Source organism: Cucurbita pepo, chromosome LG04 (assembly GCF_002806865.2).
Source record: "Cucurbita pepo subsp. pepo cultivar mu-cu-16 chromosome LG04, ASM280686v2, whole genome shotgun sequence".
Lineage (NCBI taxonomy): Eukaryota > Viridiplantae > Streptophyta > Magnoliopsida > Cucurbitales > Cucurbitaceae > Cucurbita > Cucurbita pepo.
The window spans coordinates 4,830,885-4,855,994 of NC_036641.1; the positions used below are offsets into that span (position 1 = coordinate 4,830,885).

General features: G+C 37.2%; 5 protein-coding genes and 1 long non-coding RNA gene across 6 annotated transcripts in view; 2 read left to right on the forward strand and 4 right to left on the reverse strand.

Annotated features, from left to right (window-relative positions):
- Window positions 1-884: 884 nt before the first annotated feature.
- Window positions 885-2,400, reverse strand: LOC111793940 (polygalacturonase-like). Its single transcript, XM_023676024.1, has 4 exons — window positions 1,963-2,400; window positions 1,580-1,869; window positions 1,213-1,441; window positions 885-1,103 (listed from the first exon to the last, which is right to left on the reverse strand). The coding sequence occupies exons 1-4, from the start codon at window positions 2,398-2,400 to the stop codon at window positions 885-887; spliced, it is 1,176 nt and encodes a 391-aa protein (XP_023531792.1).
- A 3,733-nt stretch (window positions 2,401-6,133) lies between these two features.
- On the forward strand, window positions 6,134-7,731 carry LOC111793945 (polygalacturonase-like). Its single transcript, XM_023676030.1, has 4 exons — window positions 6,134-6,574; window positions 6,658-6,947; window positions 7,042-7,270; window positions 7,510-7,731. Exons 1-4 carry the CDS (start codon window positions 6,134-6,136, stop codon window positions 7,729-7,731), a joined length of 1,182 nt encoding a protein of 393 aa, XP_023531798.1.
- Window positions 7,732-9,745: 2,014 nt separating this feature from the next.
- On the reverse strand, window positions 9,746-10,840 carry LOC111793905 (putative elongation of fatty acids protein DDB_G0272012). Its single transcript, XM_023675975.1, has one exon. It carries the CDS (start codon window positions 10,717-10,719, stop codon window positions 9,907-9,909), a length of 813 nt encoding a protein of 270 aa, XP_023531743.1. The 5' UTR covers window positions 10,720-10,840; the 3' UTR covers window positions 9,746-9,906.
- Window positions 10,841-15,373: 4,533 nt separating this feature from the next.
- Window positions 15,374-18,296, reverse strand: LOC111792227. Its single transcript, XR_002814762.1, has 2 exons — window positions 18,132-18,296; window positions 15,374-15,779 (listed from the first exon to the last, which is right to left on the reverse strand). It is a non-coding gene; the product is annotated as an uncharacterized LOC111792227 (long non-coding RNA).
- Window positions 16,855-18,134, reverse strand: LOC111792226 (elongation of fatty acids protein 3-like). Its single transcript, XM_023673573.1, has one exon. The coding sequence runs from the start codon at window positions 17,798-17,800 to the stop codon at window positions 16,982-16,984; it is 819 nt and encodes a 272-aa protein (XP_023529341.1). The 5' UTR covers window positions 17,801-18,134; the 3' UTR covers window positions 16,855-16,981.
- A 2,729-nt stretch (window positions 18,297-21,025) lies between the features above and the next one.
- The window catches only part of LOC111792240 (CDK5RAP1-like protein), a 5,242-nt gene continuing 1,157 nt past the window's right edge, over window positions 21,026-25,110 (forward strand). Inside the window, exons 1-2 of the mRNA XM_023673597.1 lie at window positions 21,026-21,496; window positions 23,211-24,265. Coding sequence (XP_023529365.1) covers window positions 21,162-21,496; window positions 23,211-24,265 — 1,390 coding nt within the window. The 5' untranslated portion in view covers window positions 21,026-21,161. The remainder of the gene's footprint in view (window positions 21,497-23,210; window positions 24,266-25,110) is intronic.

Below are 25,110 nucleotides of genomic sequence, written 5' to 3' on the forward strand. Positions count from 1 at the left end.
CAGGCGTAGGACATGCGTTGATTGTCAACTAGAGCAACGCAGCTCCAGTGAAACAACGACACGCGTCGTCTACAAACCCTGAGCCACGCTGAGCCAAACTAGGCCACCTGACCCGTGACTGCACAAAAGCAGCCGCGCGTGGTAGTCATGCATGCGGCCTGCGACTGACGTACTTCCTCGTGCATGGTCGGGGCATAGCCGCGTGAGATGCCCGTTTTGTGGATGTTTTATAATTGTGTTTTATGAGAATAGGGTTATAACTCGACTCGAACTACTTGAAAATTAGGTTATAACCAACTCAATCCTACCCTACATTTAAAATTATTATGAAAATTAAGAATATTTGACATTTGCTACCTATGAAAGTTGAGAAAATAGGATCTCCATCGATATGTGACACTCGAGTAAAGGAGTGAGACATAAATGTACAGAGACCCCATCTGAAAGAGAGTGATCATGAGGATAGATTGTCTAAGAAAAATTGAAAAGAACTAAAAGTTAATACCTATAATAGCCAGATGTGTCTTCCCATTCAATCGTTTTATAATAGAAACTTCATAGGTAAACCAACTTTACTTAATGCAATTATAGGTTGGATGACTTCTTAGAAATTTTCTTATGAAGTATGTGAATGAGAACAAAGCATATTAGAAGGACTTGTGTTGATATATGTGAATAATTTTCACTCTTAGAAATGAGGAGTAAGTAACATAATCATGTCCCTAAGAATCTTAGAAATGAGGAGTAAGTAACGTAATCATGTCCCTAAGAAACATCTCAACCATGATCAAGTATCAAATCTAATAAAAAAATAATTGATTTATTGTTTTGTTTCACATATACATCCACACATTTACCATATAAGTTTCATCATATAAGTTTCCCTACAAGCAACTACTCGGTTCAACACGACCGGTAGCAGTTCCTCCTGCATGGCTACATGTCGCTCCAGCTATTTGATCCTTATAATAAAGTTTTACGTCCTCCATTTTTATATCACTGCATGGGTTTGTCGGACTGCAATCGAATTTCACTGCAATTTGAGTGGCTGATGTTCCATGAATGTCTTGGTACGTCACGTCACTGATTTTGACGCCAGAAGCCTGTTTGATGCAAACAAGAAGAAAATTAAAGAAGGGTTAACAATCGAAATATGATCGAGAGCCATAAATTAAAAGTCCATTTGAATTGCTTACAAATCATGTATATTACCTGACCCGGACAACCTTTGTGACTTGGGCAATAATTTTGGTCAATAACAATTGGATTTTGAACATTGTCCATAACAATATGTTGGAAGAGAATATTCTTAACAAACCCATTGCTTGGCCTACCCCATGCCTTGATTCTCACCCCGTTTTGGGTGCGTGAAAATAAAGCTTTTTTAACGGTCACGTTCTGCACTCCCGCCTCTTCTAAGTCCTTTGCTAGACTTCCAATGCTACAAAACCGACCAAACATATTTACCTATAAGTTTTACGTTTTTATTTTTAACATACAAATTTTGAATATAATAATAATAATTGAACATACCTTATTCCATGACCTANTTGAATATAATAATAATAATTGAACATACCTTATTCCATGACCGGGCCCACAAACAATATTCTCAATCCACAAGTTGGAGGTCCCAGGACCGATGGATATGCAGTCATCTCCCGTGCCTATCTTGGAGTTGAGTATAGTTACATCAGATGATAGTTGTACGTGAATACCATCAGTATTGGGACTATTGCCAGAAGCCAAGACCTTAAGTCCTTTCATTTTGATATTTTGACAACCATTTACGACTATATGGAACATTTGACTATTGAGTGATGTTAATGCACTAAGCACTACATTCTTGGAGTTGGAGATTTCAATTGTCTGCATGATTAAACATGTAATGAACTAAATAAATGAAAGTGCTAATTATTTATCATAGAGAGAGTAGATTAATAATGAGGTTAAATTTCATACCGTGGCCCCACTAGGACAAGTCTTGGTCGAGTTCTTGCATGCCCATAACCCACTTCCTTTACCATCAAAAACTCCACCTGAGATAGTTACTCCATCAACTCGTCTGAACAAGATCCAAGCTGCAGAATTGCCAATAACTTTATAGTCTGATGGAGCCACCAAAGTGCCATCAATGCGTATGAAAATGGCATTATTCTTGCACGGCCCATTGAACGTTACACTACGAAGGTAATATCTTCCTGGTGGAACATAAATAGAGGTTGGTCTCGTGGAGCCACATGCATTAGCCCATGCGGTTTCAAATGCTTGCGTTGAGTCAGATTTGCCATCGGGCTTGGCTCCTAAACTGATGACATTATTTGAGAAGGCAATTGCACCCGAGGAATTTAGGAACATTAAAGGAAAGAAAAGAAGAAGAAAGGCTCTAAGAATAGTCATTTTGGGTGTGTGTTTATGAATATTGTTTGGTATTTGTGGAGTGGAGAGGTTAGTGATGGTATTTATAGGATGATGGAAGAAAAGAGTGAATAAAGGATGGAAATAAAGAGATAAGGCATGCCGTCGCTTAGGTTTAGGGGATTTATTATGAGTGCAAACATAGGGAGTAGCGTAAACAATATGAAATAATGGGATGAAAGAGAGTATTTGTGTATATCCATAATATAAGTGGCTTAGGGCTTACACAAACAGAGTTGGGTATGCAGCCACCAAAAACACGACAATGAAGAGCTCAAGGCATTCAACCCTAAAGCTACGCTGTTTTCTCCTTCCCTTTTCCTGTTTCGTGTACACAAAGTTATGTGATACATACAACCATGCATGAACTCTCTAGAGGTTTCATGCTTTGTTTTTTAAACCTTCAGCCGCCAAATCTCGTTACATTTAAATGGACGGAATTTTTAGATGTATAAAATTAAGGATATCTACTAAAATATTTAGATGAACATATTTGATTTTGCAAGATTTCTACACGGACATATATTTTGAGTCGGTAAGAAAGTTGTGATAACAGTTTGAGATAGTGTAACGGTTAGAAACTACGACCTTACGCGATGGTATGATATTTATCGACTTTGAGTATAAGCTCTTATGACTTTACTTTTAGTATTTCCAGAAGGGTTCATACCAATAGAGATCTTTACTTATAAATTTATGATCAACCTCTTAATTCCCGTGAAGCGTTCCTTTTAAGGGTGTGGGAATTTTTCTCTAACATATGTGTTTTACAAACCATGAGACTGATGACGATACGTAATGGGACAAATAAGTCAAATAAAACCTAAATGTATATGGAATTCCAATCATTAAGAACTAATTTTGGAATGTATAAACCCTAAACTCGAATGGATTAAGAACTGAGTGTTACCCAATAAATCTTATCAACAGACACTCGGGTTCTTGTTGGTTAGTGTTCAAAAAGGTTTAGGTCAAGGATGCTTAAATATGAAGTCGAAACAAAGTGAGTAATATACTCAAAAAAGATTTAAAAATTAATATCGATACCAATATTGTGCACCTTCATTTTCGATAGCTCAATCATAAAAGTTTCATAATTAAACATATTTTACTATGAGCAGTTCTATGTTGGGTGTCATCTTGAAAATTTTCTTAGGATACATGTTAGTGAAGACAAAGCATGCTGGAAAACTTGGGTTGATTTGTAGGGATAGTTTCACTTTTACAAACAACGAGTAAATAACGTGACCATGTCATAGTAAAATGTCAAGATCATCAAGTGCAGAATCCGAATTTCAAATCCGACTATAAACATGAATCATAGCGATAAAAATGGCTATAGCTTACAAATAATCATCTTTAATCCTCTATGATCATAGCAGCAAATTGAGGTCATAAAATATGAATGTTACAACTTTTGAAATGTCTCACCAAGGTCCAGAATTTTCATTTTCATTTTGAGGTTATATAAAACGAGACATATTGTGTTTGTAAAGTAGATTTGAAAAAGGTAGTAAAAATAGCATTTGTGTTTTCTTTTAGTCAAAGACTATGTTTCTTTCAATTCTATGTAGTTTAGATTGCATGTTTAGAATCATTCAAGCTTGACGTGATCGATCTTTCTTGTGGAGTAATTCGAATGAGTGTTTTTGCCTTGAGATATTTGATCAACAAAATAATTCGAATCTTATTTTTTCGAATGAGTTTGGATGCATAATACTCCTCTACCTATGACTATAGACAAGATTTTAAGTTTCATAAGATCACTTACCGAATATTTTTAATTACTCATCTTATTATTATAAACCATTTCCTAGTTCGCATGTAGGCAGCGTTGTCTGTCGTACCCTTGACTCGAGATCTATTCACTAAATCGACTTTCCAAGAATTGATGCACTTCCCTTTGCTTCATATCTCCTTTGATAATAGGGGAGAATTTTTCTATTTCTGTCAAATGACCCGGCCTCCCCCCGATCTTCCAATGTTTGGGCTACTTTTCCCGTCTATGTTATGCTCCTCGGCACAAGCCCACCACGCTTTGTGCTTGTGGCATTTTTGCCAGATAGTCATGGCCTCTAATTCAATCCTTTTTTATTACAATCCTACAAAGAATCAACAATAAAAAGAGGTAAGTGTAACAGCCTAGGCCCACAGCTAGTAGATATCTTCCTTCATATCTCCTTTGATAATAGGGGAGAATTTTTCTATTTCCGTCAAATAACCCGGCCTCCCCCAGATCTTCCACTATTTGGGCTACTTTTCCCGTCTATGTTATGCTCCTCGGCACAAGCCCACCACGCTTTGTGCTTGTGGCGTTTTTGCTCGATAGTCTTGGCCTCTAATTCAATCCTTTTTTATTACAATCCTACAAAGAATCAACAATAAAAAGAGGTAAGTGTAACAGCCTAGGCCCACCGCTAGTAGATATTTTCCTTCATATCNTCCCTTACTTGATATCTCCTTTGAGGATAGGGAAAAAAATTTCTATTTCCGTCAAATGATCCGGCTCTTCCACTGTTTGGACTACCTTTCCCATCTATGCTATGCTCCCCGACGCAAGCCTACTGCGCTTCGTGTCTGTGGTATAATCCTACAAAGAATCAATGACAAAAAGAGGTAAGTGTAACGGCCCAGACCCACCGCGAGTAGATATTGTCCTCTTTGGGCTTTCTCTTTCGAGTTTCCCCTCAAGACTTTAAAACGCATCTGCTAGGGAAATGTTTCCACACTCTTGTAAAGGGTGTTTCGTTCTCCTCCCCAACTAATGTGGGACATCACAGTAAGTCTCGTTCAATTCATCCAAATTCTAAAGCTTTTATGGAGACTTTTGCTAATTTAAACATTTACGTGTGCCAAGACCGATGGTGCAAGTTTTTCGTATCTTACACATCGTTTTCCGATAAATTATTATCATTTTTATCATCGTTGTCACATAAATGTCAGGTACGTTCTCTTGTAAGCATGATATCTTATCATGTACTAATTAATATTATTTGTAATGTGACACCAATTACACCTTGGCTTTACGGCTAGTTTGAATTTAAAGCTAAAACAGTTGTTTACGTCTATATTAATTTACTTAATTATGTCCTATATGAGATTTTATACAAATTTATATCTATAATAATAATAATCTACAAAAATTGCATATACGGTATCCTCATAATCAACAAAAGGATAATTTCCCATAATCTTTAAATTAAATTTCGATTTTTATTTAAATATACATGCATATATAGAAAAGTGGCTCGAGACCGTTCGGTAAGTCACGCCCTCTTGTTGGTACGAAAGACGTTTGGAGGTGAACTCGACCTTTGATTGAATCTATTACCGATAATAGCAACAATGAAGCAAGGTTGAACCGGGGACAAGGATGGAGAATGTTTATGTAGAGAAGTGGGGTGCAACGGGAATTGCGCTGGAGATGGAAAATGTAATTTATATCTTCGATTTCGATACCGTTTAGCTAGCGGAGAGATATTGTTTTGTTTAAACAAAGATTCTCTATTTCATTCCGAGCGATTTAAAACCCATATTAAATAGTTTAAATCAACATTGAGTTGTATTAATTGTTATTATTTGTTTAGAAGTAATTGTAAAGGCAAAATATATAAATTTTTATGTTATTAATATTTCTTGTTGTGTACGCTATTTGTTGGTCGTGTCCATATTTTAAGTCCCAACAATTTCTTCATTGAACACAAACATTACAACAATGGCCATTCCAAGAACCTCTCTTGTTCTTTTCCTTGTGTCTATGTTTCTCGACTCAACGTTCGCTGCTTCATCCTCATCGTACAATGTCGTTAGTTTTGGAGCCAAACCCGACAATCAATCTGACTCAACGCAAGCATTTCAAGCTGCATGGGCTAAAGCATGTGCCTCCACGAAATCAGCTTCAATTTATGTCCCGCGAGGAAGATATTACCTTCGTAGCGTAACATTTAATGGACCTTGCAAGAATAATGCTATCTCGATGCGTATTGATGGCAGCTTGGTAGCTCCCTCGGACTTTCGAGTTATTGGTAACTTAGTAGCTTGGATTATGTTTAGACATGTCGACGGAGTTACTATCTCGGGTGGGATTCTTGATGGTCAAGGAACTGGCTTATGGGCTTGTAAGAACTCGACAAAAGCTTGTCCTAATGGAGCCACGGTACGTGCAAATTTATATGAATTCTCTCGTCATAATGTATTGGTAATTGCTTCTTTTGAGTATTTGCTCCATTATTTGTGCAGACGCTTGAATTCTCGAACGCAAAAAATATAGCGATTACTGGATTAACATCGCTCAATAGCCAAATGTTCCACGTAGTCGTTAATGATTGTCAAAATTTCAAAATCAAGGGACTTAAAATCATAGCTTCTGGCGATAGTCCCAACACTGATGGGATTCATGTAGAACAATCCTCTAATGTGACGATACTAAACTCTCACGTAGGCACTGGGGATGATTGTATATCCATCGGTCCGGGAACTTCTGATATGTGGATTGAGAATATTGTTTGTAAGCCAGGTCATGGAATAAGGTACGTGTGATTATTGTACTATATAAATCACGTGAATATGAACTAGAGAAATGAAATTTTTTATACGTTTTCGTTCGTTTGAATGGTTTTGAAGCATCGGAAGTCTCGGAAAGAACCTTGAAGAGGCTGGGGTCCGAAACATAACCGTGAAAAAAGCTTTATTTTCACACACTCAAAACGGTGTGAGAATCAAGACATGGGGCAAACCGAGCAATGGATTTGCTACTAACATTCTCTTCCAAAAGATTATAATGGACAATGTCAAGAATCCAATCATTATTGATCAAAATTATTGTCCAAACCACAAAGATTGCTCGACCCAGGTATGGACTTTTTATTAATTATCGTGCACGTTCTCATTTTAGTACTTTACACGAGGAAAATAGCTAGAGATGTTCGTACGTTGGGTTGGGTTAAGTCGGGTCGGGTCAAGTTCATATATTTTTTTAGATTTATAAGTATTTGAACCCACCAAATAAGTTCATAATGCAACTCAAACAGTATGAATTGAACTGGGTTGATCGAGTTTTTTAACCGGCTTCTCATTCTTCATTTGAAACAGGCTTCCGGGGTTAAAATCAGCAACGTGACGTACCAAGACATTCATGGAACATCGGCCACTCAAATTGCAGTCAAGTTCGATTGCAGTCCAACGAACCCATGTGTTCAAATAAGGTTGGAAGACATAAACCTTACTTCTAGGAAGAACCAAACAGCCCAAGCTGTATGTAGCCACGTAGAAGGGATTGCCACAGGTCTTGTCGAGCCCACTAGTTGCTTCTAAGGAAAGCATATGGAACAACGTGATGGATTTGTATTCATAGCCTTTGTCTATGGCAACAAAATATTTATGTAATATTAAGATAATTTAACACTAAATAGGCATGGTAAATAGTTAATAATTGTTGTAAAAATGTTTTATTTTATGTCTTTTATTTATAAAATTCTTTTTTTTTTATTATTGAATAGTTTAAATTCTCGAGATAAATAAAATATTAAAGCTACGAACAGTGCATATTGTTGATATAGACAGTAACTATCAATCCTCTTAGATGTGTCGTCGATTCATTCATGTATCTTATCTATACTCAGGCATCATTTGGCCACCAGCTTCCGCCATGATTCATTCTCGAATCACATCATAATGAGAGAGGCTCTACTTTGATACCACGCTTCGAGATTTTGACTAGGATTTATAATCCAAATTCCTCACCTGTGTTGTTTGCGAGAGTAAAGACTACCTCACGTCACTCACTTGCTTAACTACGTGTCGCTCAAATATAAGAGAGATACATTGTTTAACTCTAGATTATCATGCACCCAAAATTTGTAACCATTAAAAAATAAATGAAACTCGATTCCTCTTTAATGTAGCATGAATTGCAATATCTAGTTTATATTGCATGGTCGATGTCTTGGTTCATATCACCCTTTTTCATAAACCTTGACCTACGTATAGTCTTACGCACTCTCATGCAGTTGAACCACGGGAAGAAATGTGACCCAGTTGTATCGGTATTGCATCCATACCAGCATTTGAAGAGAAGTAATTTATGCTCAATATACATACAACATGTGTGAGTTCTGCCTAAAATTATTACCTGGCATACAATATTTCTATACTATCATGACATACATTCTTTATATTATTATTTTTAAATTCATGGTGCCTCGAGAATTATGGTCATAAGATTACGTGCATGGAAATATGATACATCAAATAAAACATACATAGTTATAGTAATATCATAAAACACGTGATGAACAGCCAAAAAGTAAGTGTTAATCATACAACATAATAATTTCATCTACGTTACTCGTAGGCATGCCAACAATGAATCCACTTACAATTTTAAGCTCAATTTGGTGCTTATAAGCTCAACTTAGCTAATCATTCCTATGTTCAGCTCAACTAAAATTGAATTTTGCCGTGATATTCCATTCATTCAGAAAACGAAGTATAGAGCCTATATACAGTACTAGATATTATTAGTTGTGATGTAATGACACAGGCCCACCGCTAGCAGATATTGTCATCTTTGGGTTTTTTCTTTCAAGCTTCCCCTCAAGGCTTTAAAACGCGTCTAGTAGGGGAAGGTTTCCACACCTTTATAAATGGTGTTTTGTTCTCCTCCCCAACCAAGGTGGGACATCACAATTTACCCCCCTTCGGAGCCCAACGTCCTCGCTGGCACTCATTCCTTTTTCCAATCGATGTGGGATCCCCCCAAATCCACCTCCCTTTGGGGCCTAGTGTCCTTACTGGCACACCGCCTCGTGTCTACCCCCCTTCGAAGAACAGCGAGAAGGCTGGTACATCGTCCGGTGTCTGGCTCTGATACCATTTGTAACGACTCAGCCCCACCGCTAGCAGATATTGTCCTCTTTAGGCTTTTCTTTCGAGCTTCCCCTCAATGCTTTAAAACACGTCTACTAGGGAAAGGTTTCCACACCGGTATTTTGTTCTCCTCCCCCAACCAATGTGGGACATCACACCTGAGAAGTCCTACACACATGCACGATCTAAGTACTCAACGATTTCTGAACCTTTCTGTTTTGACTCAACTATAAAAAAATAAAAAAAACGAAATGACATGTTTACCTTCAAATTTATTGTACGATTATGATTTTGTGCATATATGTCTGAACCCATTAGATATACGGTTCATGAGATGCATATAATAATGACTTCTAAAAAAATCGTAGACTCGGATAGCTACAACTCCGAATATCGAAGAGTATAAGATAAATTTTACTCGACCAACTCATTAATTCAACGTCATAAAAACATAAAAACATAAAAAAGAAACAAATTTATTCAATCTCTTAAAGCTTTGAGTAACTAATATGTATATTTAGCATCAAAGAACATCACCCTTCACCACCATGCAATATTAGTTGAACATATTAATTAATTAATCACTAATCAAATATCTTTAATGATCATATCATCGCATCATCAAGCCAATTTTTTGGCCGCCGTCTTGCCGCCGTAGTTCTTAGCATGAAAATCAGAGAACAAAGCCAGCAGTGACGAATAAAACGCAACATTGAAGCACCAACCCCACACGCCAGCACAGCCTGAGCCCTTATCAGTGGCATGAAAATAAAGCATCAAAGCCAACACCACAAAGCTGAACTGAAACTGCACGATTTGACACTCCGTCACGATCCTCTTCCATCTCGGCCGCACCCCGAGTGCACACGACAAGTAATACGTGTACATCAGTACGTGAACCGACGAGTTCGTGACGAGAACCAATGGGAACAAAGACTGCGATGAATGCAGCCATAGGTAACACATGATCACTACGGTGGCATGGTGATAGACGTGAAGGAACGTCAAGCGTTTGATCGAGCCGCTGAGTATGATTAAGAACGTGTCGATGAACTCGACGATCTTCGAGAGGTAGAAGATGTAGGCCCAGAAGAAGAGCGGCCCTCGTGATGGGGTGTTCGGTGGGAGGCAAAGAATGTAGTGAACGTGAGGGGCATGGGAGAACGTTGCAAGTGTGCAGCCAAGGGCCATTGTGAAGGAGAGGGCGAGGAGGATGAGATTATGAACGACGGAGATTCGCTTGAGAATGTCCGAGCGGAGATTGGGGACGGTGAGGTTGGAGAGAAGGAAGGTAAGCGAGAGGTACAAGAGGACGGTGATGGTGAGGAAAAGTGGGGATGAGCCTAGAGTTTGACCTCGAGACCACGAGAAGTTGAGGATATTCGGGTGATCGACCAACCAGTAATGGAGATCGTCGAAAATATTGAGACTCATTCTCGAATCACGCACACAACACAACAACAAAGAGAACTTGTTGTGATCTCTAGCTCTCTATTGTTTGAGAAAAAATTTGAGAGCAATGGGAAAGATTCAAGGGGTTTAAATTAGAGATGGGAAGGTGGGTTGTTGTGCTAGTTGTGTGTGAGCTTATGGGCTAGCCCTATTAGTAATAGCGGGAAAGATGTCGGTCTCAATTTCTGTTGAGAATTGTTGGGAGAAGAATCCCGCTAATTAAGAGGTTGATCGTGTGTTTATAAGTAAGAAATACATTTTCATTGGTACGGGACCTTTTGGGAAAACAAAAAGTAAAACTACGAGAGCTTATGCTCAAAGTGGACAATATCATACCATTGAGGAGAGTCGTGATTCCTAACATGATATTAGAGTCATGCCCTTAATTTAATCATGTCAATAGAATCCTCAAATGTCGAACAAATGGTGTACTTTATTCGACAGCTCCAGAGAAGGAGTCGAGCTTCGATTAAGGGGAGGTTGTTCGAGGGCTTCAAGTGTCAAACAAATGGTGTATTTTGTTCAAGGACTCGAGAAAAGGAGTCAAGCCTCGATTAAGGGGAGATTGTTTGAGGGCTCCATAGACCTTAAGGGAGATTCTATAGTGTACTTTTGTTCGAGAGGAGTCTCACATGGGTTTATAAGTAAGAAACACATCTCAATTACTACGAGACTTTTTTAGAAAACAAAAAATAAAGTCACGAGCGTTTATGATAAAAGTAGACAATATGATACTATTAAAGAGAGTCGTAGTTCCTAACCGTTCAAACCATTACATCTCTCCGTATTTATTAAACAAACTATTCATTTTGGCTATTGACCATCCCCCTTCTCTAAATTCCCTGTCTGAATTGGGCGGCAGCATTATTTATAAGTCATGCACAACGATGTCTGCAACAAAATGATATCTATCGAAACTAGGGATAAGAGAGGATGGGTAGCAGCTGCCAGTGTGGTTGGGGAAGTGGTGCACTTTGATGGCTACAATTAATATGAAAGAGATAGCGCTTAGAGGGCGTAAGGGCTGCAATGCCAATATAGAATGCCCAAACTTTAATACCCTAATTATATCCATTCAATGTCATCTCTCAAATTGTCATTTTTTTTTTTACTTAGATCTTTCTTTTTGGGATGTTTTGGTCGTTTGAGGTTTCTTGAACTCAATGTTCATGATTGTGGGTTACTCGGAAAAAGCGATATGGATATTGTTTACTCGTATTGAAGTTTTTTTAAAAAAATTAGATATCTGTGGAGATTCGCACGATCCATACGAGTGGAGCTGTAAATCTCTTTTTTAAATGGAGAATGGAGAGAGAGCGGTCATCACGAAGGTGAAAGGGAAACCCATATAGAGTATGTTCTAGGACACATTAGTATTTAATGTAAAGCATGCCCGAGTCCAATCTATTTTAGAGTGTGAACTCTCGAAAACCCTATTTCTCTTCTATAAACGGGAAAGAAGGATATACTATAAACCCTATTTTAGAGTGTCATGATCATAGTTATCAAGACGTGTTGTCCATAGGTACATGCTCATTCCAAACTCTTTTACTTGCTTTCATGTTAGATAGATCTTTACTATTTTTGTTGTGTCAATACGGAGTGTGTATAACGAGTCACCAAAATCATGTCTACACTCATCCGGACTAAAATGCCCCTAAATGTACTGTAGGGGATAGGATTGACGGTCAATTCTGCTCCAAAATTTAATATAAAATAATTAAAAAATATATCAATAATTATTTGAATGAATTTCGACAAAAATAGTCTATCAAACACAATATCGACAATAGTAGAAATTAGTCGATAATCGATGTATAAACGGTCTGTTGTTTATATAAATGATCTATCAGTGATGGACCCAACAAATTGTTGTCGTGTTCGCAAATTTATTTGAAATATTTTTAAATACGACAACTAATTTTTTCACTTGTTATAACTGTTATTTAATTTATTAGTTACGTTATCCTAAAATATCCTATGAAAAATAATTTCAAGTTAGCCATTGTTTTCAAAACTATATCAAATTTAATTTTAAAACACGAGAGTGTATGAGTTACTCATCAATCGAATCAATCAATTTAAATTCAAAATATAATTATGCAAAAATAAAATTTAAATAAAATTATAAGAGCTTAATGTTTCTGTTCGTTTATTTCGTTACTATAACCTTTTTTATGTCAAAGACTAGAGGAAACATCGTTTTTTTTTTCATTCTTTTTCTCTTTCGTTCGTGTACAACAATTTTTACGGCACAAGCTTCGACTGTGCCTGCTTCCATTTCTAGAGGAGCCGTCACGTACGGTTTTAAAGTCAGGCCTTTCTAGTAATAAGACGGGTCGGATGTTAGCATTTCATTTTCAAGGCTTCTAACAAAAGTCACTTTCTACCTATGTTAAAAGCTTCCCAATGTTGCATTCAAAGCCATACTCTTACAGTTGAACAACTTATCTTCTTCTTCACTTTGGGTTTATTCATTGAACCTTGCTCGAGAATTGATCGGAGGGTCTCTTGATTATAGTTATAAGAACGAATAAATTACAAGTTCAGTCTCTGAATTTTTAGATTTAAGTTTAATAGGTCTCTAAACTTTTTTAAAAAAAATTGAAAAATATCGAAATTTTTAATTTTGTTCGTAGTAGATGAACTTAAAAAATGTTAAATAAGTTCCTGAATTTTCCGTGTAAAGACGTATTAGACACAAAATTAAAAATTTAAGAGATCGTTAGACATAGAATTGAAAGTATAGAGATTTGTTATATAATTATAAAGTTTTAAAAACTATTTGTAAGGTACACGATCTATTAAATATTTTCATTTAAAGGTTCGAGGCTTATTTGACACAAATTTTTTTAAAGTACAAGAAAAATAAACGAAGGGCTTCAAAAACCAAATCTAAATGATTAATAAACAACTTTTTTTTTTTCGATGAACGAAATTCATGGAGAAGAATGTGCATCTTGTCGGTATAGGTAGTAACTTTCATTTCCTCTGAGCCTTTCTTAGTTCTAGACCATCAGACTCCAAATCCAGATTCCGAATCTTGATTCGAATCCTGGGCATGGGGCGTTACAAATGGTATCCGAGGAGTGTCTCTCTCAGTGATGTGTTTCGAGGACAAACCAAAGCAAAAACGAGTGGACATGTGACACCTAAATAAAAGAATAGTAGATGAATGAACTGAGATGTTATCTGAATAAGAGTGATCCTGATGATGAAATGACTAAGAAAGACAATAAGATGTGGTTCGAGGACAAACCAAAGTAGAAGAAGTCAAAAGTATTTTTAAAAGGATAACTCAACCTAAATTATACAATTGGGTCAAATTGTTAAAACCCGACTATAACATAGTTCAAGTGATCAAACATCTGCCGTTCCTTTCATGAACCAGAAGTTCAAATCCGCTTTACCCTATCTGCTAGATAACAGTTCTACAAAACGACTTCAACTATACTGAGCGAAGGGCGTTTTGAACGAGCAATAAAGGTCTATATATTTTAAAGGTATGAAATAAGTCCCAAAATATGTTAAACAAAAGTTGTTCCATTCCCCTAAACAAAAAGGAACTCACCCAATCCTAACTGAATCATAAAGTATCAGTTAATATCAACCGTGCATGAATTTAATGCGACCATTATTCATTCTAGGGAGCTTAGACCTCATGAATGTTCTATCTCTCTTGCTTTCAAAACTCTCTTTCTAAAACCTCTCTCCTCCGCTTTCTAAAATCCTCTCTTGAAATCGAGACCCGAGGTTTGTGTTCACATTACCCGACCGCAGGCAACGTAACTCGAAGTAGGCTTGACCCACTCAGTGCTAAGGGTGGGTGTCGCACAATCGCCAAATCCACTGTCTAGAAACCACAATTGTGACAGTTCATATTCTATTTTTCGGCTAAATTGTAAATTTAATCTCTACCAAGGCAAAACCAAGAAATCTAGTTCATCATAATCGAAGTTTTATAAAATTAATTTGTATATGTAATAATAGTACATAATCAAGTATGAATGAATTGAATTGAAGGAAATAATTGTATGGTTCGTGATTCATTTTATAGTAAAGTATGAAAGGATTGTATGGTTCGTGATTTATATATTGAATGATAAACATGTACTATACATGATATATTCATATAACGTCGATCATGTACAAAAACATCCGAACTTCATATTTCTGATGGTCTAAACAAAGTTTCATAATTTCAAAGTATAGAGATAATATATCAGGTCTATGATTTATTGTTCTTCTATTGATTCAACTTGCGATGTAAATGGTGATATCAAAATCTTGGACGGAATGGTAACTCGAAACTCGTTCCTTCTTATATGAGAAAGAAATAATGGTGAAAACACGACCAATAGACATACCCTGCTTATTCAATACCTTTTGTTTTGTTCATTCATATATACACATATTGCTTATATGCATATATACGACACCTAATTAGGCCTCAAATGAAATAAGGGTCAAATTAGACCAAATCAGTAATTGTCTCTCCAAGTAAGTGATCGAGGACGATAACTAATTTAAGTAGAGGAGAATGTCATAACAATACTACGAAGAGAGTAGGTTCTGACCCTCACGTCCAGAGCTTTCTATAATCAAAAACACAAAATTAGGGTGGCTGCAATTTGAATTATAGAGCACAAACAAAAACCAACAACCAATTCGTTCATTACTTTAAATATATACCCCAATTTCTTGGATTTGGTCGGAAATAGAAGCAATCGAAGGTCGTTCCTAAATTATGAACCCTAGATTTGTGGGTATGACCTGAATTCAAGAATTTCTAGATTATGCGTATCGACAAAACTTAAAGAATAGTCGTCTAACCCTACTACATTTTAAAGAACGGATAGGCCGAAGTACTAGGGATTATCCCTCTAGCAGCTTTGAATGCAAAACAAGTGTAGAACACAAGTGAAATACTTCGAATGCAAAATAAGAGCCTTCAACGGTGTTGAGATAGAAGAAGAGCTCTATGTTGTTAACCCCTTGCATCTTAGCCATTCAATGGTTAGCGATGTATCATCTCAAAGTTCCTACGAACCGTGGTGTCGATAATCATGATCAGTCTAGAGTTCAAGAACGGGGTGTGACACTTTTATATTCTACACACAATCATCAACATGGGAGTTCTCAATCTAGCATAGCTAAACGATTAAAAGAATAAAAGGTCGAATCGTTGAACTCAAAAAAAGAAAGATATCATCTTCATTAGAGATCAAATCATGCCACAAAAGCTTCTCTAGTCAACTCAGTTGTCATAACTTCCTTTAGGGATTCTCTCTAAATTTAGGTAAGATGCGTCGTTTAAACCTAATATGGTCTTTCCTTACATTAAGTTACGAGCTAAGTGTAAAAAATTATTGAGAATGTGAGATCCCACATCGGTTGGGGAAGAGAACGAAACATTCTCTATAAGGGTGTGGAAACCTCTCCCTAGTAGAGGCACTTTAAAAACTTTGAGAGAAAGCCCGAAAAAGAAAGGCTAAAGAGGACAATATCTGCTAGCGGTGGGCTTAGGTCGTTACAGAGAATATACCAAACAAGGCTAAACTCCTTGGCATAGCAGACTAGACCTTCCAAAGTTACCAAGTAATTGGACCAATCACACCACTGCATCACCTCGCCTCGCCTCGCTCCGCCCGCCCCAAAAACAAAAAACAAAAAACAAAAAAACAAAAAAACAAAAGGCAAGAACTGAATTTCTAAATCAGGCATATCAGGGGAGATTCCTGTTTCAAAAATCAAACATACTCCACAATCGATTATCTAACAATAAAACCTACCCTCCTAAATGGATATGACATGATTTTATTCAAACACAGAGGCATCAAACTTTAATCATCAATGTTATCTTGGAAAGGATCACAGAAGTGCAATTTGAGTTATCAATAATGATACTCTTTTGCTCTGCAAGTTGCTTACAGAAAGTTCTTAGCATCTACCAACATAGCATAGCTCTAGTGTACTTCACTTTTATTTTAAGCATAGAATTGGAACATAATCATATAACTTATGGCAACAAGTCAGTGTAGTTAAAACTAACATTGTTTGGACATGATATCCATTGAAGAATGTCAAATCAAAGATTTGAAGTTTCTCTATAGTCGCTACAGCAATACAGAGCCTAGCTAGGATTTCACAAAAGAACAGAAACAAAATGCAAAGTTCAGAACAATGAGTTATCATCCATGATTGTAAGGATTTTATTCTAAAATAAACAGAAAAACTACAGCAATCATATGGTTTTGGTCTCCATTCTCTTCTTTCTATTGGCAGCATAACTTTTCAAATGGAAATTGATGAAAAGAGCCAAAAGAGAGGCATTGAAAACAGCATTAAAGCACCAACCCCGAAAGCCAGAGCAACCGCCACCAGATCCTCCAAAATGCTCATATAACATTTGACCAGAAACCACAAAACTAAAGATAAACTGTAAGATTTGGCAATCAGTGACCAACCTCTTCCAACTGGGTCGAATGCCAAGGGTGCATAGGAAGTAGTACCCATACATTATCACGTGCACTACCGCATTGGTCAAGAGGGCTATGGGGAACAGCGATTGGGAAGTGTGAAGCCAGAGATAACACATGATCAAAACCGTCGAATGGTGGTAAACATGGAGAAACGTGAGGCGTTGAAACGACCCAGTAAGGATAATCAAGAGGGTGTCGATGAATTCAAGAATCTTGGATAGGTAGAAGACATAAGCCCAGAAGAAGAGAGGTCCAACTGGTGGGGTGCGAGGTGGGAAGCAGATAAGCCAGTGGAGATGAGGCACATGGTAAATGGAAGAAAGGGCGCATCCAAGGGCCATTATGAAGGAGAGAGTGAGAAGAACAAAGTTGTGTAGGGCTGAGATTGGCTTGAGAAAGTGAGGGGAAATGGAAGGGAGGGGAATGTGGGAGAGGAGCAAGGTGAGGAATAGGTAAGAAAAAACAGTGAGGATTAGGAACAGAGGCGTGGAGCCGAATGTTTGACCTTGGATCCATTCGAAATCGAGGATAATAGGATGATTCACAAGCCAATATCGAAGATCTGGGAGAATTTGATTCATTTTGTTCTTGTAGAAACGAAAAGGAGTGATTCACAAGTGATAAACTATCGGATTTTGAAGAGATAACGCATCGATAGAGACTTGTTCTTCGTTGATTTATAGGAAAACGAAAATGGAAAGTGCCATCATAAGAAACAAATCTTCAAATAATTGTTAAGTTAGGCAAGAAATTACCTAACTGGAAAATAAACTAACATTTAGGTTCTGAAACATAGAAAATTGTCCAAGAACTCCAAGATTATGCCCGGGGAAAGGCGATGGAGCTCGGAATGTAGTTCAATGGAGAAAAATGAAAGGCATTAATGAAGCTAACGAAAGTAGAACAATGTACCTGGAACCCTAGAAATCGAAGAAAGGCGAAATCCGGTGGAGATCGAGGTCTCGATGAGGTCTCGATGTCTGTTAATGCGAAGTCACCGTCCGCCAGTATGTGGATGATATTGTAAACAGAGGAGAGAGCTCGAGGAAGAAGACGACAATGGGGATGAAAGAATAAAAAAAAAAAAAAAAAAAAAAAAAAAAAAAAAAAAAAAAAAAAAAAAAAAAAAAAANTTTAGGCTAAAATGTGAGGATAAATTTAAATTTTATTCCACAAAACTATTTTTTTATATTTTTTATTTTTATGGTATACAATATTCTTAAATTAATCATTTTTATTGTTTATTTAATTTGATGACCTATCCTTGAATTTTTGTTACTTTAACCAATTCTAAAAAAATGTCGGTATTTAATTGTCTTTAGTTTTAGTTTTATGATAATGTTGAACTATGTTACTATGTTACAATTTTCGGTCGTTATTTTTTATTGAATTTATTATTATTATTATTATTATTTTGTCAATAATTATAGATTGATTTGTGTTCGTGAAATTTTAATATATTTTACCTTCCGAATAATTATAAATTATGGTATATAAANAGTTTTAGTTTTATGATAATGTTGAACTATGTTACTATGTTACAATTTTCGGTCGTTATTTTTTATTGAATTTATTATTATTATTATTATTATTTTGTCAATAATTATAGATTGATTTGTGTTCGTGAAATTTTAATATATTTTACCTTCCGAATAATTATAAATTATGGTATATAAAATTAAAAAAAATTGACAACGACCCAACCCGAAAATAGAGGGTTGGGTTGGGTTGGGTTGTGAAAAGTTTCGGGTTGGGTTGGGTTACCAATCCAACTAACCCGAACTTTTGGGTTGGGTCAAAAAAATCTCCCAACCCGACCCAACCCGGACCATGTACACCCAAAATTTTTAGCAAATAAAAATACAAAATTAATAAAAATATTTATAAATTTTTTAATCCCTGTATATATATATATTATTATTAAAAATTCTCATAAATATTTTTAATTATTTCAAAAATAGTTTAAGAGTATTTCATAATATTACTAAATTTTAAAAAGTTTTTAAAATATTTATAAAATTTTAAAAATAATATTAACATTTTATATCTTTATAAAAAAAAATTTAAAGTTCATGAGTATTTTTTAAATAAATTATTAATGATTTTCATGCTATAAATAAGAATATTTTTTTATTTTTTTTTTAATATATTTGTTATATTTTTAAAATAGAAATTAGAAAATATTATTAAAACTTTTAAATTTAGGAGTATTTTTAGTTCAAAGAATATTTATTAATTTAATAAAAAAATAATAATAATTGAAAGTAAGGTTAATTTATTATCTCACTTATTTTTTTTTTGAAAAACGACATGTATGGTCAATTTTTTAAATTAATTATTGTAGTAGTTATAAACGTATATAATTTTATTAAATTAATTAAAATTTAATTGATTGAAATTATTTTAATAATTTCACTTGTAACAATGAAATACCTAAAAACAATAATTATTAGTAAGGCATACCGGAACTAAACAAAAATATTATTTATCTCTACAAAATATTATTTGTCATCGCTGTGTTGGTCAACCTCTCTGGCTTGACTAACAGTCGAATTCGTGATCTTGAATCCATGGTGGTCAACCTCTCTGGCTTGACTAACAGTCGAATTCGTGATCTTGAATCCATGGTGGTTAATCTTTTAGGCTTGATTGATCTTGAACAAATTGTTTTTCTTGATCGAGTTATCTTGCAGCTAAAATAGTCGGTTAACCTTAAAATTCTTGTGGTCAATCTAGACCAACAAATGTTTGTTAGTCTCGAAGAAAGTGTTAATCAGCTTCCATTTGAATTATGTTCGTTTAGGTTTTGATTCTTTCTTTTCCATATTCATGCCCGTTCTTTATATAAGGTATACAGATCTTTCAAACAAAATTTTTTGTTCCTCAAAATAAAAGGTAATGTACGATGAGATCTCACATTGGTTGGGGAGGAGAATGAAACATACTTCATAAGGGTGAGGAAACCTCTCTCTAGCAGCCGGGTTTTGAAAACCTTGAGGGGAAGCCCAAAAGGTCATGTCCATAGAAGACAATATCTGCTAGCGGTGGACTTAGACCATTACATGTATCATGTAAGAACCAATTGTGTGCGTTAAGTAGATTATGTTGTTTAATGTGTTCTAGTTCGGTGTCGTGAACTCACACTAGTTGGCTTGGACTTCAAGGGACAAATTCAGTCCAGCACCAAGAATAAATTAGTGACGTCGACTTAACACGCTATATATTTTGTAATGATGTGTTATGACTTATGTTATGATACGTCATGCATCATACCCTCACTAAGAAGACAAGTAGGTTGTAACCTCCACACGTTGACTGACAAAGGTGGCGACTCTAAAGTAGTGCCTATTTAGCAACGTGAGAGCCAAGACAGATAACTATAATGATGCGACCGAGAGGACAGTGCATTATCCAACACAGCAATAAGAGTGTCTATTAAAGTCAAGCTGAGGCATAAGCAAGGTTGGAGAGAACGAAACTATACAAGTGTCGAAGACAAGCTCAAAAAGAGTCAAATAGGGTCCCGAGCTATAACCGATATGAGTTTTAGTCAAATAGGCCAAGAAAGGAACGTATCATGTACGTCCGTCCCAAATCGGAGAGTTAAAAGAAAAAGTCCAAAGAAGACAATATTTATGAACAGTGGGCTCGAACAGTGGCTTGAACCGAGACAAATAAAATATTTTAACCATTTAAATTTTGGAATAAAATAAAAAAGTATTAAAAAAAAAAAAGATTTAGAGTTGAATTATTTTTGCACTAGATTTGAGGTTCTAATGTGTAGCATACAAAGACCAAATTAGATGGGTTATGAAACAACGCCATTTTGCCAAATTCCCTAATTTACCTCTCAATCCAATGGAGGCTCTAAACCTCTACAATGGACGATCGAAGAACATCATCGATTAACTCCGCCAGGTCTCTTCCCATCCACACTCCCAAATGGGCCTTCACGTTCTCATAGCCCCTCCTTTCTCTTCCTCCACATCCATAATCTTCAAACCCACTTCTTCCGCCTCTCTTCTCTTCAAATTTGGCTATGCTTTATCCAAATCTCCTTCCTCCACCACGACCTATCTCCGATCTTCTTCACTCAAATATGTTGCTTCTCCTCCAACTTCACTTCCGCTTTCTGGGTATTTCTCTCGGAGAACTCGTAGGTTTCATGGTGGGTTCATTGCAGCTACTGCGGCACCTGGGTCTGTCCAGAAATCCGAGGAATTGAGGCCTTCCGTTTCGCCTGACCAATCTTGGGTCCAGAGACAAAATGGGATTGAGTAAGACTCTCAACTTCCTTGCAGATGTTTGCTTGTGTTTCTTACTTTTCTCTTGCAATTGGAAAGTGATATGGATATGTGTGTGTGTGTGTGTGTTGTATTTGGAAGGCTTAGAGGTTTTGTGTCAAAGCATTATGTTGGTACAGGATGAAATTTGGAGTTGGATGAGGAACTCGAGTGAAATTGAAGGGTCGGATCATTATTTTCAGTGTCTATTACTTCCTAAGTTTTTAAGGTGTTACCATGTTACTATATAACTTGTGGCTTGAATTTTATGTACAAATTTAGACTTCTTAGGTACTAAGTTGTGAGATCATACATTGGTTGGGGAGGAGAACGAAACATTCTTTATAAGGGTGTGGAAACATCCCTCTAGCAGACGTGTTTTAAAAACCTTGAGGGGAAGTTCGAAAGAGAAAGCCCAAAGAGGACAATATCTGCTAGCAGTGGGCTTGGACTGTTACAAATGGTATTAGAGCAAGACATCGGGCGATGTGCCAGCGAGGAGCTAAGCCTCAAAGGGGGGTGGGACACAAGGCGGTGTGTCAGCAAAGGACGCTGAGACCCGAAGGGGGGTAGATTGGGGGTCCCACAACAGTTGGACAAGGGAATGAGTGTCAGCGAGGACGTTAGGCTCCGAAGAGGGGTGGATTGTGAGATCCCACATCGGTTGGGAAGGTGAACGAAGCATTCTTTATAAGGGTGTGGAAACCTCTCCATAGCAGACGCATTTTAAAACCTTGAGGGGAAGCCCGGAAGGGAAAGTCCAAAGAGGACGATATTTGCTAGCCAAACAAGAAACCAACCACAAAACAATAAAAAAGAACAAGAGAAAAAGAACCAAGAAAAAACTGAGCCTGCAAAGCTCTATAAACTCTTCAAAATAAGGTAAACAATCTCTTGAATGAGGCAATAGAGGGAGGACAAAGGAATTCACTATCCTTACGATGAACCTTAGATAACCCGAGCTCAATTCGGGATCCAAGGAACATTTATTGTCATGCCTCAAGGTCCCATAACAAGATCAAGAGCCAAAAAGTTGTGAGAAGCTTTACTTTCTCGTGTTCAAAAACATGGTGAGCTCGACTCGGGATAAATACCTATATTACTAAGAAGCGGGGATACGTATAGGAGACATAGATACAATACGACCCGGACATAATAACACACTAATTTTTAAAACTATGGGATACAAACATGACAACGCGCATGCCAAAGGACCCTAGCCTTTTGAAGCATCGAGGATTGAATTAACGCGGTCGGTTTCTTTGTAATATCCTCTTATGTTTATAGAAAAGAAAAGGAAAAAGGGCTTCTCTTGGTGTGGTCCTCATAAAGCTTCAAAGACTATGAACTCTGTTTGACGACGTTTATGCAGGCACGGGTGGACCCTTTGGTTTTATCGTATGAAGGTTTTATGTCGTAAACATTCGTTCGTTTTTTCGTTCGAAAGAATTTGAAGTGTTTATTTATTTTGGAGGTCTTGGAACCGTATGCGTTGCAGTCTTAAACTCGGGCTCTCTAGCTCGGGACTTTTGTATTTACTCCCCCTTTTTAACCAATGACATGCCTCTTGTGATTATTGTTTTGTAATCTCTTTTGGCTTTGACGACTGTGGGCAACCGTCGTTTTTCTCTATTTCCATCTCGAGTAATACAGTATTGAGAATTATGTCCGAAATCTGAACGTTTCTTTTGTTCTTATCCTTAACCAGACCCTTAACAGGTTCCGAAGTGCCTTTACGAGGTCGTATTTACCATGAAACTTACGGGTGTCAAATGAATATTAACGATATGGAGGTTGTTCTATCAATCATGAAAAATGCTGGATATAGCGAAACTGTCGACGTTCCAGAGACGGCGGAGGTCATTTTTATCAACACTTGTGCAATCAGGGACAATGCCGAACAGAAGGTGTGGCAGAGACTTAATTACTTTTGGTTTCTGAAGAGGGAATGGAAAGGTAATGTTGCCATCGGAAGGTCGCAGTCTCGACACCCTCCGAAAGTAGTCGTTTTGGGGTGCATGGCGGAGAGGTTGAAAGATAAGATACTAGACGCGGACAAGATGGTCGATGTAGTTTGTGGACCTGATGCTTACCGAGATCTACCACGATTATTGGATGAAGTCGATTATGGTCAAAAGGGTATCAACACACTTCTTTCCCTTGAAGAAACTTATGCAGACATAAGTCCCGTACGGATATCGAAAAATTCTGTCACTGCGTTCGTATCCGTGATGAGAGGTTGCAACAATATGTGTTCGTTCTGCATTGTTCCTTTCACTCGGGGCAGAGAACGGTCACGTCCTGTTGAATCAATTGTGTCTGAGGTCAGGGAACTTTATAGAGAAGGCGTGAAAGAAGTAACTCTTCTGGGCCAGAATGTTAACAGCTATAACGATACCATCGATAATACTGATGTCGAACCGGGGACTAACTGGAAACTCAGTGATGGATTTTCGACCATAGCGAAGGTAAAGAAGATGGGTTTGCGTTTTTCTGATCTTTTAGATCGTCTTTCCACAGAATTTCCTGAGATGAGGTTTCGATACACATCTCCACATCCTAAAGACTTTCCCGACGAATTCCTTTATTTGATGCGAGACAAACACAACATTTGCAAAAGCATCCATTTACCTGCTCAGAGCGGGAATAGCACGGTTCTCGAAAGAATGCGTAGGGGGTATACACGAGAGGTCTACTTGGATCTTGTGCACAAGATTCGATCGATCATTCCCGACGTGGGAATAACTAGTGATTTCATTTGTGGTAAGTGGCCTTTTGAACTTCTAGTATTTTGTATTAGATATTGGTTATTATGCACTTGGTACCTTGGTATGCCATTAAGTTGTTAGTCTTATAAGCCCCGATGACTGCCTAGCTAATAATACTAGTTGTTAGTCTTATAAACCCACCACTAGTAGATATTGTCTTTTCTGGGCTTCCCCTCGAGGTTTATAAAATGCGTCTGCTAGGGAGAGGTTTTCACACAGTTATAAAGAATGCTTCGTTCTCCTCCCCAACCGATCCTTTTGGGGCCTAGTGTCCTTGCTGGCACACCGCCCCGTGTTCACCTCCCTTCAGGGCTCAGCCTCCTCACTGGCACATCGCCCCCGAGTCTGGCTCTGATATCATTTGTAACGGTCCAAGCCCACCGCTAGTAGATATTGTCCTCTTTTGGTTTTCCTTCAAGGTTTTTAAAATGCGTCTGCTAGGGAAAGGTTTCCACACCCTTATAAAGAATGCTTCGTTCTTCTCCTCAATTGATGTGCAATCTCACAATCCACTCCCCTTTGGGGCCCAACGTCCTTACTGGCACACTACCTCGTGTTCACCTTCCTTCGGGGCTCAGCCTCCTCGCTGGCACATCGCCTGGTGTCTGACTTTGATACCATTCGTAACTGCCCAAGCCCACCGTTAGCAAATATTATCCTCTTTCGAGTTTCCCCTCAAAGTTTTTAGAACGCGTCTGTTAAGGAGAGGTTTCCACACCCTTATAAAGAATGTTTTATTCTCCTCCCCAACTGATGTGCGATCTCACAATCCATCCCTTTTTGGGTCCCAACGTCCTTGTTGACACACCGTCTCGTGTTCACCCACCCACACACCCCCCC